Consider the following 18,113-nt stretch of genomic DNA (forward strand, 5'->3'; position numbering starts at 1 on the left):
GGTATGTCACTCTTAACAGAAACAGTGGTTATTGGCATAGAGGTTATTATTAAGGCACAAACTATAATACAGTATAGTTACTGACATATGGAATTTAAAGATATGTATTAAGTGAATAACATGCAAGATGTATACAATTATCAGTAACTTTGTAATTGTGTGATTTTCTTTTGTGCATATTGTATGAGCACTGTTGGAGGGAGCCTGAGAGCACGACTGTCATTGTAATTTCATTGTCATTTTTGTGCATATGACAAATAAGGAACTTAAAGAGGCTACATTAACATATGATGACAGGCAGACATAAGAGATGAAGGAATATGAAGAATAATAAAGACATGCAAATAAATAATATATAATCAAGAAATATAAAGAGGCGATTAAATGGTGTCACGGGCCATTTACATACATATATATTAAATCTGAGACGCACTGTCGTGGAACTCCCTAGAACGTAGAACTCCCTTCATTCCTTACATTCTTCGTATTATTATTGTTATTGTTATACATCAAAATTGGTAGATTGGAGATTGCCTTCTAAAGGTTCAGAAAAACATCATTTCCAACCAATTTTCAAAAATACCTACATTAATCAGGCAATGCGTGTGGTCCGTCTTTCACTGAGACACCTGAACGCAACACTTGGCTTGCACAAATCCTCTCCGTTAATCGCCTCCCGCCGGCTGGTCGGGATTCAGACATCATGCAGTCATCTGTGCGTGGTGACAAGCCATAGCCTGTACATACAATCTGAGAGGCGAACAAACACGCACAAACACAGAGTCCTCAGACGGTGAAGGAGGAAGCTGCAGCTCGCACAATGACGATGGAAATGGATATAAGTGCCATCATAGAGCAAATGGAGACGGGAGAGCAAGACAGCGCTTTGACGGCTCTACAGCGCTACAACAAGGAGGTAAACATCAGCACAGCAGCATGAGAACGAGACGTACTCTGTGCGTTGAAACATGAAGTTTATTATGAACAGTTATTCTCTGCCAGTGTTGCCTGTTTTACTGCCACAGGAGGAATAGCTTCTGTCCGAGCTTCAAATCAGCTATAAATACCTTTTCAAGATGCTGATGCTTGCATTATCTTTTCAGGGGAGACCGTGGCTGGTTAGATTCCTTCAATGCACAATTATTATTAACAACAGCAGAAAGCGTAAGGTCTTCATTCTATTACCTTTGATAAAAAGCAATCAGAGAATATAGTGACACAGTCATATGTGACACATTTGTCTGTGGTTTTCCACTGGATTATTTTTACTGGAATGAAGATTTTAAAGATGCCTCTTTTTTTGGCCACTTGGGGGCAGCAGAACAGGCTGTAAACACAACACTGACATATCGTTATGTTACAATATGTGAGTCCAATGCTTTGTCTTCTGTACAGGTGTGCCTAATAAACAGGTCACTCGGTGTATGTTAGGCTATATGCCTTGTATACACGTAACTGCTCTTCAGCTCAGTGTGTATCGATTAATGTCCCTTTAAAGGATAATTGTTGTTTGATACAACGTTAGTCCTGTTTTTGTAGTCTAAGCCATCATTTTCTACCAATGACAACACTGTAGTAACCAGAGCAATAGCTGAGATCCAGCTAGATGCTGACACAGGCCCAAACGGGGCAGGAAACACGAGTAGTCAGACGATCAGACAGGTTGTAAACAAAACCAACAGACGAGTTATAAACAAACCAGCTGTCAGATGATCATACCCCAGAATAAACCTTCAAAGTGACACTTTATACATTTTTAAATAAGATTCGGAAGCAATCAAACACACCATTGTACCATTCAGAATCACTTTGCCTGGTGTGACCAGTAACAGACTTTAGATAGTTATTGCAGCGTAACTCATTACTGAATCAGTTCACTCATTCATATCGGTCCACTACATGTGTTGTTGTGCTACATCTACGTTACATTTTTCACATTTACCATTTATGCTTTACCTTTAATTGCCACTTGTGACCACTAGGGGTGTCGTATCATTTTCACAATAACAACACTATCATTTTTAATATGAAAAACACTTTCATATTGTGATAGACAGTGTCTTCCCTTCCCATTACCAATTGCATTTCGTGACTTTTTATGTGCATTTTTCCGCACAAAAAAATTCTTAAACTTAGCTATCTCTTTCGATAGCTAAAAAAATGAATCATCACCCCGTCTCCATCAGCAATTCGCACCCAGATAATGATATTATTGTAGGGCCATATCATCCACCCCTCTCTCAGTGTCTGCTGCTAAGAAAAAATAACACTGGGTTAGGGTAAGGTTGGGTTTTTGTGAGTTTAGTAATACCACAGTACTCATGAGCCTTATTTGTCACAACTATGAAGGAGACACTGAAATCAGAGTTGTAGTATTGGCCAGGAGGGGGTGGCTGCGGTTCAGCAGGTAATCGCAGCATTGTTTGGTTGAATACCACAATCAAAGTGCCCTTAAGACACTGCGCCCCAAATTGCTGTTGTTGGTTGGGCCGGTGTCCTGCATCATAGCTCACCGCTATTGTGTTTACTTATTTTGTCTAAACAGATTCAAATTTTGTCAAGCAGCTTCAGGTTTTATAGCTCGATGCAGCACACACTCGAATCACCACAGCTGTTGCTACACTGTTGACAGCCACATCAAAGCATGGATCAGTGGATCATGTGGATCGTAGTTTGACATCTGTAGCTGAGTTATGTTACAAAGGAACAATGTGAGGAGTGATTGAAGTGAATACTTGTTGTCATCGCAGTTTGCATTGTTTTCATTTTAATCATAGAGATGACATATGACTCACCCGAGACACGCTTTCCATAATGGAATCATGTTTTGTCTCCTGGATAGAGAGCTCACACTTTATGACAGCTAAGGTTTTATTGCACCATTACAACAACGAGTGCTGAGCTTTACTGTCTTGTCTTTCACTGATGTCCAATTTTAAGAGAATATTAACCAAAAACAAAGGTCTTTTGCCCTGAGTAGTGTCTGCAGGTTCTCCATATATCCAAGCCTGAGAGGCAAAACCCAGGGCCATATATATTTTTAGCACGCACTGCACACTCAAATTCATCATTTGAACTTGGAAGGAAAACTCTTGACAAGATTCACAGAACTGTCAGTGTGTCAGGACGGGGTCAGTTCTATGTTTAAACGGGATGAAAGTAGAAAATTTGATTGGCCTTGCCTGTCACAACCCTGAACACGCCCATCTATAATGTACGATAATCCTTTCCTCTGGCCTACCCTGTATAGCGCACCACCAGTGTGCCGGGCAAGCCTGGCCAGGAAAATACCCAAAGTGCATTTGGCATGCCCCTGATACACTGGTCAACACCATGCCGTGCCACCGGGTTCACAGAAATAGCGCTCTCACTCTCAAAGTGGGTGTGCTTCATTTGTCGAACTTGCCACTTGAGCTTTAGGACATGCTGTCTGTTGGCCCCAGGTGAGCACGACTGCATGGTTCTCTCAGCCGCAGAGACTTTAGCTGTGTGGGAGCTGATCTTGACGGCAATTGGATTAGATTCTCTGATACACAAATAGTCTCTTACAGCCCAGTCAAATCCTACTCTACTACAGCGCTCTCAGAAATGAGGAGCTTAGTGTTGCTGGAGACTCTGCTGTATAATCTGCATGGTCTGTTAAATACCTTCCTCAGTATGCACTGTTTTCCTCTGATGTTAGCCAGCTAATGTTCAGCCTGCTGCGTATTGCATTTTCTTTACAAAAGTACATGGCGTAAATGCGTCATAATCAGTTCTTCACTGTTAAGAACTAGTCTTAACATCAAATACACAATGAGTGATTGCACTTGGACTGGTTTTAGCTTATTTATACCATTGCCAGTGAGAATCCTGGATTCTGGCTAAAAAAGTTTGGTTTAACTTTTAGTAGCTGCAAAGTATAACTGGACACCTATTACCCAGCAGTTTCAAACTAAAGGTAAAGACAGGAACAGTGAGGTTTATCTAAAGAGCTTGGTGCAAGGGTTATTTGTGTAACGACTGACAACCACCAAAATAAAGAATAAATGGCTTCTCAGTGAGAAGCAAGCAAATGTAATTGTTTTACTTTTAAAATGTGATATTTCCGGGAATCTGAAAGTCAATGGTCGTAGTAGTGAAGCTGGTAGCCTGCTCGAGGAAAGAGAGATATGCAGAGGTCACAGGTAAGAGTGACACAGCGAGGGCACAATGTCTGTGCAGCCTGTGTGAGGGACAGTGCTACATACCGTTACCTCATTACCTTGTACGTACCGTCGCACTATCCTCGATTCTTGAGCTTGCTCTTTTTTCAAGAAGAGTTTTTAAAACTCCTGGCTCTGCCTTGTGAACCTGTTGCCTGGCTTCTTGTTGGTAAATGGCCATGGTATAGGTGGGATAGTACTCTCCAGGTGTGTCCACTCCAAGGTGGTATTGGATTCCCTTGAGGCAAAGCTTAGCCCCTGCGATCTGAGCCCACGTGCCAACCATGACCATAATGGAATTAACAACTTGGAAGGTATTATCCCTGCTTCAGCTGTAGAAAAAACGAGAATTATCTCGATCTCTGTTGTTCCCATCTGCTCGGCAGGGCTTTTTAGCCTCTTTCAGCTCATTGTCCAGGTTTTCCTGCCCTTAAACTTAAACTAAGCCGTCATCAGCTCTGGTTCAAGCAGCTGCAGGCAGCTGTTTTCAGTGGCTCTGAAACACCCTGTACCAGTCCAGCACCAAGTTAGAGACTACAGCAGCTACGTGGGCAGCTATTTTTCTCAGGAGTTGTTGGAGACCAAAGTAGAGCTAAAAGGAGAAGGTGCATCAGACACAAATACAACTCCTAATGAATGCTTACTTTGTTCTGTGAGTGCTGGATGTGTAGGAAGGAAACTGTTTGCTAACACTTTGGCCATAAAACTTTATAAGGCGATAAAGCTTTTATATATGTTCTAGTGACCAAAACAAATAAAAAAATGCAGCTTTAATGCTGTTCTTTTTCTCTTTAATAGTTTTAATTGAAAATCTACTAGTCCAGTGGGAATGCATTGGTAAATTGTCAGACTTGTGTTTCACCATCTGGGGAACATGATGGTTAAGAAAAGCTAATGGGATGGAACTGCAGGGTCCAGTGTCTCAGTCAGAGCTCCTCCATTCGAGGTTTTGCGGCACCACACCAACATCATGCTCCTTCCTAATATTCAGAGAGAGGGAACTCCACAAAACACACATCGTTTAACATGTTTGAACAAATGAGAAATTCTGTGGTGTGACAAACACACAGACTTTCTGGATCACGAGTTTGTGATCACGTCTTTGTATGCTCTTTCTTCGTTTAAGATTTGCTCATGTATTCTCTTTTCTTCTCCTGCCTTTCCCTCTCTTCTCCTCCCTTCCTTTCTGCTTCTCGTCTCTTCTGTTTTTCTGTTCGTGCTCTTCCTCTTCTCTTCACACCTTTCTTTGTGCCTTCTGCTTTTCCTGCCTGCAGATGAACCAGTGCTTTACATTCAGCAAGGAAGAAGAGCGGGACAGAGAGGTACTGCCAACATCTCCACCTAAACCCAGACTCCCGTACATTTTCTTAGTTATTTAGTAACCAATGAAAAAAAATCCCTTTAGTTAAGATAAGTTTCTGTGAAGAAGCAAGAAGTCAACAAGTGTTACAGAAGAACTCCACAGGCCACACATGGCTGCACATGCTGTTCAGCTCCTCACTGCAGAGGAAGAATTGTAATTCATTATAAACTCCTATATCTATTCATGGATCCCTTAATCACCGTTATACAATCCCTGTAAAGAAAGAAGTCTTTGGGACAACAAATGTATTCTAATGAACAAAGGTTGAATGTTCTGTAAACAGTTTGATTCTGCAGGTGAAATATTATTTACTCAAATGTAGGTTTTTCTCCTTTCTTCTCCTGTTTTGAAACATTTAAAAATGAATTGGACAGCTTTTTAAAATCCTTGAGACATAACAGTAGATAAAATTAATCCATGCTTCTTGATTTATTTGATTTTATCAGTATTTGTAGCAGTCGTGCACTCTCACGTCGAGGATGCTGTGTTAAGCATAGACATGTCTGGCCATGTGATGTTTTTACTTCAAACTTTTGGCTAATTCACCACAACTTGTGATGAATCCCTGTCGTATAATAGAATGTCAATGATACAAGCGTAATGAAGTGAGGGGGTTGCTGGTTTCAACTGAAATTAGCTGATTTATCTCTAATTGCAAAGTTCAAAAATAAACACAGGGTTGTGCAATGAAATGCAAATTGTTGTCCGTTTTTAGAGGATGAGGAGTCTCACAGCCAGAGGAAAGAAGCTGCTCTGTAGTCTGGTGGTACAGCAGTTTCCTAAAGATGCAGGATACAGGTGTACGCAGAGAAGGGTGTTATGGGTAATCATTAGCGCTGGCATAATTGTGATCTGATGATGCTGAAATGCTGAATTTTTGTCTCAATAACTAAAAGGCTGATGTGACTTGAAGGCATCTGCAATTTACAAAGAAGAACAACAGCTTTACCTTTATTTGTGATTATCCATCAATTAATGTGTCCCCACAGTCTAGTTTACAGATAACAGGGCATGCATGGATCAGAGTGACTATGCATTTTACAAACGCCCCTCACTGGGCTCTAAGACGTGGCCTGTTGTACTTCTACATTGCAAATTTGAACAGATCATGACAGATATTTATTGAGCATAAAGAGTGACAGCTGTAGGCTGCACAGGCTGACAGAGAACCACACACGCCCCACATCTCAATACCAGCATATCATTATGCATACCACATGCTTTTCAGTGGACGTCCAACCAACAACCCAGTGGAGAGAATCAGAGAGTCAGGGTGGAAGCAAACTCATCCAGCTCCCCTGATAGAGACAAATAGGTACATGTAGATGAATGAGTCAAAGAAAATGAGTAGAGGGTGTGGTGCAGTTACAGGCTGCAGTCATGCAGGGAGTGATGTCATATAGCCACACCTCCATCTCAACTCATAGCGTTCTAGAGAAAGTGTATCAGAAAAGGACACAGACACAGTGGACACAGCATTTCTGAAGACTGGCTATTTTAAGAGGCCTGAAGATGGAGACTTTTGTCTGTCTGTCCAATATTTATGGCCTTTTCCCCGGCAATACCCTCAGGACATGCTCAACATTTAGACCTGCTATTGTATAAGGCTATAAAAATAGCTTAATCATTGGTAAACTGTTCATTCTGCCCAAACCTTTCATTTTGTGTTGTGTAATTAACAACACAGCCTTAAGGGAGCACGAGTGGGGCTTTAGACCAACCCTGTCTCCTAGAGATTCCGTTCATACACAACAAATTCCCATTCAGAACTACGTTGTGCTAACAAACGTCATAATTTCCTGGATTATATTCAGAGTCAGCATTTGTTTGAGCGACTGAAACACTGCATTTATGTACCTCGCTGTGGTCACACGGGGGTGGTCTGGGCGGATGGCAGCTGTGTGAAGTGCAGAACTGTGACACCAGAATCTGAAGCATAGCCATGAAAAAATTGAACAATGCTGTAGTAACTATGAGTGGATAGTGCACTGACACGTTTTCGACTTGCCAGGTACGTTAATTAACAACATTTCCTCATTATGCTAGTAGAATACATAATTAAGTTGGAATTGCACTTCCTCCAAAACATATTTGCTGAAGCTAATTAGATGCATGGGACTGTAATTTCTCGGAGACGGGGCTCTTAGGACTTGTTCTGACAGTACTTTCTCATGATTATGCAGGATTATGCTGATGGTGTAGTTTGCCACTGGTTTTGAACAGATGCAGATCATATTAATGCTGGTAATGGTGGTTCGGTCTTGAGGCAAAAAAGGAAAGGTAAGTAAGTTCAGGGTTAAGATGTGCACATACTGAGCATGCATCTGCACAGGAAGGTATTATGCAAGACAGCTTAGCTGACACGTGTCAGTTCCAGTTTTAGCTGCCTGCACTGGGTCAATACATCAGCCAGAAGACATGAGTGACTTTGAAACTGTTTTGACTGTAGCTCGGCAGGCAGGGTCACCACATTTACTGAACTCGCTTTGAAACCTCACCATTTCCTCTTGAAGAGCATCTTCGTCATGCAAAATGCTTCATATATGTAAAAAGGTGGGACAGCGAGCAGCTTAAACCCAGCTCTCTGTGTGCTGTCACAGTGCTGCTGTGTGAGTGCACTGCTCCTGCTGCGGAGGAGGAAGAGTTACGCATTATGTTTGATTTCACATGAGCTCACAGTGTATTTTAAGGTCTGAGAATTATCAGAATAATAACTGTTGTAATCAATAATTGGTTTTCATTACTTTCTCCTTTGGATAATTAAAATACACCAAACGTGTACAGTGGAGTGAACATGATCATTAGTGGGAGATTATGTGATGCAATGCAAATGTATTGAACTGCTTTTCTTTGTCTCATAGATTCGGCTGTACTGGAGCATTAATGTGCAGTCAAATTTACTACTGAAAGTAGCCTTTAAAATCTATTGAACAAATGCTCATTATCTTATATGATTATAATAAACTTGCAGGTACAGTTTGACCTTTGACCTACCTATAATCAACCCTGGGTTTCTATTATTACATGAATCTCAGTGGATTAAACCCAAATGAATACCTAATTGTGAAATGTTAATCCCCTCAGAATACGTCAATCCATAGAACACTGAATTTACAGCTCTGAAGCGTAATTAAAGGTCTAACCTGTTTCGTGTTTGTTGTGTGATGCAGCATCTGGGGGAGCTGGTGCTCACTTTCCTGAACAGGGAGCTGCAGCCTTCCTGTCAGCTGGCCTGTCTAGAAACGATTCGAATCCTGTCCAGAGACAAACACTGCCTGGATCCCTTCATCAGCCACTCCGCCATGTCCACCCTGGCCCGCTACGCCGGCATCGCCATGGCCGGCGCTGCCACGCCTGCCGACAGCCAGCAGGTGGAGAGCCAAGGTAATTCCTGCCAGCTCTCCCAGGTTTCTCCAGGGTTTTACCACAAAAGAAGATTTCTATCCTGTTCTTTTGTTCCTCCCATGAAACTCCCCAGAATCCCTCTATACTCGTTACTTTCATTGTCATTGCAGGAACAAGTGCAGTTTTACGCCTTAAGTTTTTTTTTGTTTGTTTGTTTTACACTCAAAAGTACAGTGATTGTTCTTGTTCTGTTCTTGTGACCTGCACTCCACACCCTCAACCCATCCTGTCCTGTGGAGACACTGACGGAGGACTGAAGATGCCGCTGCTGCTGCTTTATTGATTTACAAGCATGACAGCACAGAAGAAATTTATTCTGGAATTGTGAAACAAAAACATCTGGACAGATGAATAAGCAGCTCTGTGTATCTTTTGTCGTCCGTCCTCACATGAACCTTTTATCCTAAATTCTTCTATCCAAATACAGTATATGCTGACTGCAACATTCTTCCTCTTCCTAGTGGAAGGTGAGGGAGAAGAGGGGGGAGAGGAAGCTGAAGTATCCAGTGAGGTGGTGAAGGAAGCCTCCCCTCCTTCAGAAAACCCTGACCAGGAAGTAATTGTCGAGGGTCTCAAGTCCATCTGTAACATCCTGCTACACAATGAGACAGGACAGGTCGGTCTGCTGTGTGTCTCTTCATACCTACGCTCACATGAATTCCTCAGATTATACAATCGAATTTGGTTGGTGCCAATTTCTAAACTGTGTCTTTGGATGGATGGGTGGATGGCAGGTGGTAGCAGCAGATCTGCAGCTGATAAAGGGTGTGGCAGAGAGGCTGAAGCAGTGTCATGATCCCACCTGGAACCATGAGGTAGGTTTTAATGTGGGAGTCAAATGAGCAGTGTGGGAGTGAACCTAAAGATAGCATGTAGTTATTTATGGGAGGGTGAGACGACACTGCAGCCTCAAAGCAAGAAGGATCATGAATGATTGCCCAATGATTTCCCGGGTTTTCTGTGTGAGTTTGCATATTTTCCCACTGCCGCTCCTTGGTTTCCTCCCCAAGCTCCAAATTTGGCCATGAATCTGTTCATGAATTAATTCCGATTTTAACGAGGACCACCAATTTTCTGTCTGTGTTCACTGCCTGTCATATATTTTATATGGTGGCTGAGGGTAGAGCTTTCCACGACTCTGGAAACTTGTATCCAGCAAAATATACTTGTATAGTCCTGACATGCTGTGTGGTGGATTGAGGTCAGGGAAAGATTTTAGTGTGGCTTAAATATTTAATAACACAGCACTTCCTGTCTCATGCTTTAAGTCAGTCTTAGATTTTCCAGGTTTTAACCAAGGCCACCATCTCTCCTTAATCTGTCTCTTTCCTTAAAGTGTCTGATTTGCCTAAACATAACTACAGAAACATTAATCGTGCTTTGATTGTTGTCAGGAGCAAATATCGTAGGAAAACAAATGAAATACAGTGATGGAGAACGTTCCTCAGATACATTCAATGTGACCACTTTGTGTTGGCAGTGGTAAGTTTACAGAATTTGTGCGTCCAGTATAAATGTGTCATAAAAATGATTTTTTTAGTACCTTACTGTGAAGGACAGAATCATGTTTAACCCCTTGAGGCATGAATTTATTTCTTTGTGTTTTTGCTTTCAAATTGATCACTTTGACCGGTCCAACGAGAAACCAGCGCTTGCAAAAGATCCCTAGGTGTGTGTTGAATGTGCACAAACCGGCATTAGAGGAATTCGCAACAATCAGCTTTAAGGGGTTAAAAAAAACCAAACAAAACAAAACAGCCAAACCTCTCAAATATATTTATGCATGTTTAATGCTGTCTCAACTCAAAGCAGCTGGACAAGACTTACGGCAAAAATCCAGTCAGCGTATTTATGATTTATTGAAAGGCAGGAAGGGCGATCGGTGCCTTTGTCTGATGCTTCACAGAGTGGAACTAAGAGCTCCAGTTCGAGGTTTGATATCCAGCCCTGCTCTGACAGAGCCTGAATGTGACTCCATGCCTTTGCTTTCTCTGTCCAGGTGCGCTTTTTTGACTTGCGCCTCACCTTCCTGCTGACTGCCACGAGGGTGGACATCAGGGCACAGCTGGCTCAGGAGCTGCATGGCATCAGTCTGCTAGGTAACTGCTTTCCTGTCTAACCCGTTTAACTGCTGACCTGGTGAACAAATATCAGCTCTCCAGGTTGCTAGTCTCCAAGGTAACCACTGCTAAGAGGTAATTCACCTTGCAGGTCTCTAATGTCTGTAACACTTAGGAAGTCCAACAGCCCATGATAAATCTATAACAAGGCGTATGAAAAATAAAACAGTGTAAGGAGTATAAGTTGATAACTTCCTGTCCTGTGTATGTTGTAGGAAACCAGTTGGATGCCACGCTGGGTCTTTGTTGGCCAGATACACTGGAGACGGCCAGGGCAGGGTCAGAGGACATCCCACCTGAAGAGCTGCCCCCGCTGAGCCGGCAGCAGACAGAACTAGCCATGGAAATACTGAAAATACTGTTCAATATCACATTCGACACAACCAGGCGCAAGGTTGACGAGGTACGAAAGAAAGTTCCACATGTTTTGGGGTTTTCGTTTTAGTTTAGCCGTGGTGTTTTCAGTATTTCACCAATAATTGTGAATTCTGCTGTCAGCCAGTCAAAGTTCCTGCGGCTGCAGTTGGCCACTGTGCTACAGCAACATGGGTGCTTGTAATGAATTACTCACAAGCAAGTGTCAAAGACAAAAGCGACGTTTCTTTGTTTCTTTTAGAGGCAGAAATCAGCTCAAGTCTCTCACGCTTGCTGGACAGGAAGCAGCAGAGGAAAACAAATAGTCTGATTCATCATTTACAGTTTAATACATATGGCAGTATCAATCTCAGTCCCAAAAAATGCTGCCAAATCAAAATACATATTAAGACCTCTCAGTGGCAGAGTGCCACTATAAATGTAGAAAGCTCCTCTCCTCATCAGTGTCGCCCCCTCGTCAAGGTGCAGTCAAACGTGTTCAGTTCCAGGGAATCTCAAAGTGGACTGATTGTGTTTAAATGCACTGAATGCAGTGTTTTGATGGTTTCATCTTATGCTGCTTCTGTGTTCTTTAGACGGCTCTGAGTCTTTCCAGTACGAGTACAGCCACATGTGCATTTTAGCGTATAAATAGATTTTTTTGATATCACATGTAAGGCACCATTTACTTTGAGCTGTTTATGAATGGGGGTGACTGAAATGACACCTACGGGTGAGGTTACATTGTGCACACCGACCTGTTCTCTCTTTGACACTTGCCGTTAGTCGGTCGGTGTGAAATATATGTTAAAGACATATGTTAAATGTGATGAGGGTTTGTGTGACCAATATGCATGTAACACCTGTGTGTGAAGGAAGAGGCGGCGGAGTACAGACATTTGGGAGCCATACTGAGACACTGTCTAACGAGCCATGCAGACGGAGAGGAGCGGACTGAGGAGTTCCACAGGTAAGACGACCACACTTAACTTCTGTTTTTCTGCTTACTCACTACTGGATTCATACAGCCGTTGCTCATCCGTGACGTCGTCCCCTGAACTCCCCCACCCCTCTTCTTCTCAGCCACACTGTTAACTTGCTGGGTAACCTCCCTCTGCCCTGTCTGGACGTGCTGTTGATGCCCAAGGTTCAGCAAGGCTCCATCGAGTACATGGGGGTCAACATGGATGCTGTCAACATGCTGCTGGAATTCATGGAGAAAAGACTTGACCGGGTAAGACGTGCGTGTGGGTTCATCACCTCCAATGATGATAAATGAAATGGCATGAATCATAACCTGAATTGCACGAAACAACGGCCAGAATAATAGCGGTATGGTACTTGTTTGGTTAAAGATATGCATTTAGAGGAAACAAACCAGTGAACACAGCCAGGCACACGACTGTGTTTTCTCTGCTGAGCATAGTCTTTGTCACTAGGTGGAGCTGTATGCTAACTAATGAATGTGTCCATGTGGTTTTAACAGCAGCAAAGGGTTACATCTGGTTGAGTCATCGTTTACATTAATGACTGGCATTATTTTGGCAAATATTGTGCTCACTGTATCATTGTAGAAGTTTGCTTGTCTCTCTTCCAGGGACACAAGCTGAAGGAGACCCTCCTCCCATCGCTGAACTTGCTGACTGAGAGTGCCCGCATTCACCGAGAGACCAGGAAGTTCCTCAGGTCAAAGGTCAGTGCTTGGCTGAGGCAAAGAAAGTCTGCGATGAAGAGATGAATCACGAGTACTGCCGGTGTTTCATGGCTCTGTAAGTGTACGTGTGTGTGTGTGTGTTTAGGTGCTGCCCCCGCTGCGTGATGTGAAGAACAGGCCAGAGGTGGGCAGCGCTCTGAGGAACAAACTAGTCCGTCTTATGACACACATTGACACTGACGTCAAGGACTGTGCTGCTGAATTCCTCTTTGTTCTCTGCAAGGAAAGCGGTGAGGGATTTTGTTGATTGTTGATTTGTTTCAATAATTGACTTTAAACCCACCTAAATATCAGCTATCTTGATTGTGTCCTCATCATTTAAAAATAAAATACCGCCATATGTTCTCTCTCCAGTGTCAAGGTTCATTAAGTACACTGGATACGGCAATGCTGCAGGTCTGCTGGCTGCCAGAGGACTGCTTCGGGGGGGCAGAGACTCTGGGATCTACTCTGAAGATGAAGACTCTGAGACAGAGGAGTACAGAGAGGCCAAGGCCCAGTGAGTAGCACCACAGCACTGGGTCCCCGTAACTCAGTGCCTGTTGTTGTGTGTTTCATTGCAGCTTTAATTAATGACCTTGACAGATATAATAGTGAAGCCTGTGTGTGTCTTTACGTTCAACCAGTGATCCCAGTGATCTGCTGCTCATTCAGATCTGATTCATGGTGGCAGCAGACCAAGTAAGGTGGCTCAGATGTCTGTCTGACAGTTAGTCCCAGACCAAATGGGATATATATAATCCCTCCAGCACGTTCTGGGTCTGTTTTTAGGGTCTCCTCCTACTGAACATGGCCAGAATACCCCCAAAGGGAGGTGTCCAGGCATCCTGATTAGAGCCCTGAACCAGCTGAACTGGCTCCTTTTAACCTCACCTGATCTCTGAGGGTGAGCCCAGCCACCCTCAAACTCATCATGGCTCACTTATTCTTTTCATCACTAACCAAAGCTCATGAGGGTTGAAATGTAATGGATGGTGATGCGAGCTTTGACAGTCTCCCCTCCAGTAACCTGGTTTAGAGCAAGCTAAGCAGTTTGACACCCTGATCATTAGAGCAACGTGTCCGCTAATCCTGCACGTCGGTTAATTTGGGTTCTTTCGACATTTCTTTCTTCAGTATCAACCCAATAACAGGAGTTGTAGAAGAGGAGCAGCCCAATCCCATGGAGGGAATGACAGAGGAGCAGAAAGAATATGAGGCCATGAAGCTGGTCGACATGTTTGACAAACTCTCAAGGTCAATAAAAGCAGGACACACACACACACACACACACACACACACACACACACACACACACACACACACAAAGCACCCATGAACTGGTTGGATTGAAGTGATCCACAATACATTCTCCTTGTTATCTTTCACATTAGAACGTATTACAGCTAATATATATTTGAAGATTTGAATTACTGCATAAATGGAAAACTAGTATTTTGTATATATGTCAGTTTATTATAAGAAGTAGACAAGGCCAAGAATCAGAGACGCTTATTGCCATTTTCTGCAAACTTATTCAGTAATTATAACTGCAGTTTAATTCAACAGTTTTCAGTGCTCAGTGCTGCACACTCAGTTCACTTTGTGCTCAGACATGCACACATTATTAAATTCAACCCACTTCTCCCCACAGGACCAGTCTGATCCAGCCCATGCAGCTGGGTATGGACGGGAAGATGAAAGAGATAACTTCAGAGGATATGCGCAAACTGACCCACAATCCTTTGTTCCAGCCAGAAGAGCCCGCCAATTCAGACAGCGAAGACGAGGCTTAGTAAACACAGAAGCAGAAAGATAGAAACAGATTCAAGTCCTGCGACAACTGTGGAAGAGCTGTCTCATTTTTTTAGTTGTTCACACGTCATGCAGTCCAACATGTTCCTGTTTTCTTATTCTGGTGGAGCTTGGGTTTGTTCAGTGAAAACACAGCATGGAGCACATGGGAGGCAGCTTAAAGGGCCAAATCAGTGGTTTTATATGTGCTACCCTGTCAGCTACAAATCACCAGTGTTTTATGGATGACCACTTTCCAAAGAGCACCATCAGTTCATTTGTTTTCTCCCTCACAGACATCTGTTCACTTCATTACATTATGAAAACCAACCTGCTCAGGGGCGCAATGGAGCACTACAACCACACCAGAGAGTGTGAAAGCAAAGGAAATGGATATTTTCGCTGAAATTCATTCATTTTACAAGCTCCCCACGGCTCGTTCTTTTGATCGACAGCGAACGCTTTCATCCACTCGGGGCAGCACACGTCAAAAAGGGGTGCAGAATATTCTAGGTGATTCATTTGCCAGCATCTGGTCCCCTCGACTTGGTTGGACCTTAAAAATAATAAGTCCTTCATGAAAGTCCAAAGTATAGAATTCTTGATTGATGACTGTTGAATAAAATATTACTCTTGTTTCACATTTTATTTAAAAGATACACTCCCTGGGGATTGGCTGATGGTTCCCTCAAGCGGCTAGTTACGCTTCTATGCACGTTGATTTTCATATTATAATGACATGACTTGGAAGGTGGAGAATTAGTCTGGAAACCGATGATATGTTTTAGAAGGTGGTCAGTATGGTCATGTGATCTGTGGATGGCAAAAGGTAAACAAAGCATCAGTATGGTCCTTTAAATCATGCTCCTCTCTGGTTAAATATTGTACACACACTTGGAGTATACACACAGATACAACACAGCAGTGTTGGTTGTGTTTCTGACAACAAGTTACTTATTGCTCATACGTGCTGTTCTCACTTGAATGGGAAACACTTCATGCTTGTCCACCATTCTGATGCAGTGTTTCAGTGTGCCTGGGCTGTCTGTGTATGTGCAGGTCATCTTTAAACTTTGTCATTTCTCAGTCAAGCCCACACACATACTGCATGCTGTGGACATTGTGTTGACCATTCTGAGCTCCAGAACCAATCAGCACCTGACACAAAACCTGAACCTCATACAGGGTCATTTATGTCTGCAAGCTTTTATTACCAGCATGTTTAAAAGGACTAATAATGGTCACACAGTCAGAGCATGAAATGATGTCACGCTGTTTGCAGAGCACAAACTACAAACAGCTAGCTGAGGTCACCCAGCACCTCATACCTGAGACCCCAACCACTAACAGCATAGTAACCAGTAAGCAGTTTGATGTGTTGAGGTTCCCTTCACCTCTGAGGCTTCTGCCACCACCTCAAAGCCCAGAGGTGAATGGAATTTGGTTTATAATCCGCAAAGCTTTGAAAAATGAAAATTTGAAAAACTCTGCAGCGCCATGTCTTTCCAGAAACAACATCCCAGTTGCTGCTGCCCAGGATAATCCACTGACCTCACTGCAGACAGACCTCTGTGTTCGCAGTGGAAACTAGTCTCTAGCTGTATTTGAAGTTGATCTTTGCAGGAACATTTTTACAGGATGTTGGAGCGCGATGAGGTGAAGATGTGTGTCATTTCTACTTTTCATGAGAGCAAAGGGAAATGTTTGAAATTTAGGCAAAGAGCTGTTCTTCAGTTTGTGATGAAGGAATTTAACTGTATTTTTGAAAAAAAAACAGCAATGAATTTTAGATGTCTGTTGTTTTTCATAAAGACCTTCAGATGTTTTATTTTTAGAAATGAAACATGAAACTGCAGTCGGATAAGTTTTAATTTTAGAGTGAAGATGAAATATTCTTATGCAAAGAAAGACTATAATTTGAAACGCATTATATATTAAATGTATACTCCTTTATATTGTTACTGTATAGCTGCCAACACAGTCGTGCACTGTAATATACATTAAACGTGTTTAAATGACAGAGCTGTCTCATGTCTTGTTTGTAATGCAGTTATTGTGCTAATAAGGCCCAAACTTAAGGTAATTAAAAAAACAGAAAACAGAAAATGTCATAAAAATATATTCCAAATTCAGAAAAAACAGCAAACAGCAGTTCAGCAACGCATCAGAAAATACATTTTAGAAACCACAGAGAGGAAAAACATGAGCTTCCATAAAGGCCACTGCACTTGACCACACAAAAAAATAAAATGATGCCTCAACCTCGACAGCAGTGGCTCCGGCAGTAAAAGGCAGTGCCAACAGCGGAGAAATTATAGTTTGTTTGCGGTCATCTTTTTAACTTAAAACTGTACCTGTTGCACCACTTTCCATCTTCCAGTTGCAGTTGACTTGTAGCAGCGCCTGGGGTTCAGTGCCTGGCCTTTGCTGAACATCACCCCCTTGGCCTCCCCTGCCTTCTGCCTTTCCTATCTCTCTCCAAGCATCTAAATAAGGCAGAAATGCCTAAATAAATAAATAAATGACCACCTTGCTGTTGTCATGGGCTGCTGTTCATTGTTATCTAGGTATATGATTAAATGCCATTTTCACTGAATGTGGACTCATGGGATCCAGTGAAAGATAGAACAGCAGACGCATGTGATGGCTTATTAGTAGCTGCTACAGCCGTAAGGCTCAGTGGTAATTAAACACAAAGACCTAACAACAAATTTTTGTACCTGTACTACCCAGAGCCACTAGAATATTACACGAAACATGTAATACCTTTATTCTTTAATGGGATACACATTAATCATTCCATGAAGATGCTCCTCTTAGTCTCTGGTTGAGGCTCAGATCAGCTGTCTCCATCCACAGCTCAACAGCTTGCTTTGGGTCAAATGTCTCTGTGGGCGTCTTTGACAGGTGAATGTGCATCAGGGCTGAGAGAAGAGTGTGACAGATAAGATCTGTTATTGGTTTGTATTGTGTTGAGCTGTGAGAATCCCCTCTCACATGCTGCACTGCTCTAAGGCACAGTAAGAGACTATTTAATCACCTTGTTGATGATTGCTTGTATCTACTATTTGGACCAAGTCACACTCAGAGGACGCTGCAAAGCGTTTCCTGCTCACTTTAAGCACATCCCGTCTCTCATAGTGAGTCTCTGTCAAGCTGCAGGGTGGTTTTTGTGATGTCCTCTGATCCATCAAAGAGCA

The 18,113-nt window shown here is 42.6% G+C and overlaps 1 protein-coding gene across 1 annotated transcript; it reads left to right on the plus strand.

The window, feature by feature from the left end:
- Positions 1 to 820: 820 nt before the first annotated feature.
- Positions 821 to 16,866, plus strand: ric8a (RIC8 guanine nucleotide exchange factor A). The gene is made up of 14 exons (XM_041939306.1): positions 821 to 916; positions 5,459 to 5,506; positions 8,718 to 8,931; positions 9,414 to 9,568; positions 9,687 to 9,767; positions 10,952 to 11,051; positions 11,288 to 11,475; positions 12,302 to 12,396; positions 12,510 to 12,660; positions 13,024 to 13,119; positions 13,226 to 13,370; positions 13,495 to 13,639; positions 14,257 to 14,376; positions 14,774 to 16,866. The coding sequence occupies exons 1-14, from the start codon at positions 821 to 823 to the stop codon at positions 14,913 to 14,915; spliced, it is 1,776 nt and encodes a 591-aa protein (XP_041795240.1). The 3' UTR covers positions 14,916 to 16,866.
- The last annotated feature ends 1,247 nt before the right edge of the window (positions 16,867 to 18,113 follow it).

The sequence above is a fragment of the Chelmon rostratus genome, chromosome 6, assembly GCF_017976325.1.
Source record: "Chelmon rostratus isolate fCheRos1 chromosome 6, fCheRos1.pri, whole genome shotgun sequence".
In the NCBI taxonomy this organism is placed as follows: Eukaryota; Metazoa; Chordata; class Actinopteri; order Chaetodontiformes; family Chaetodontidae; genus Chelmon; species Chelmon rostratus.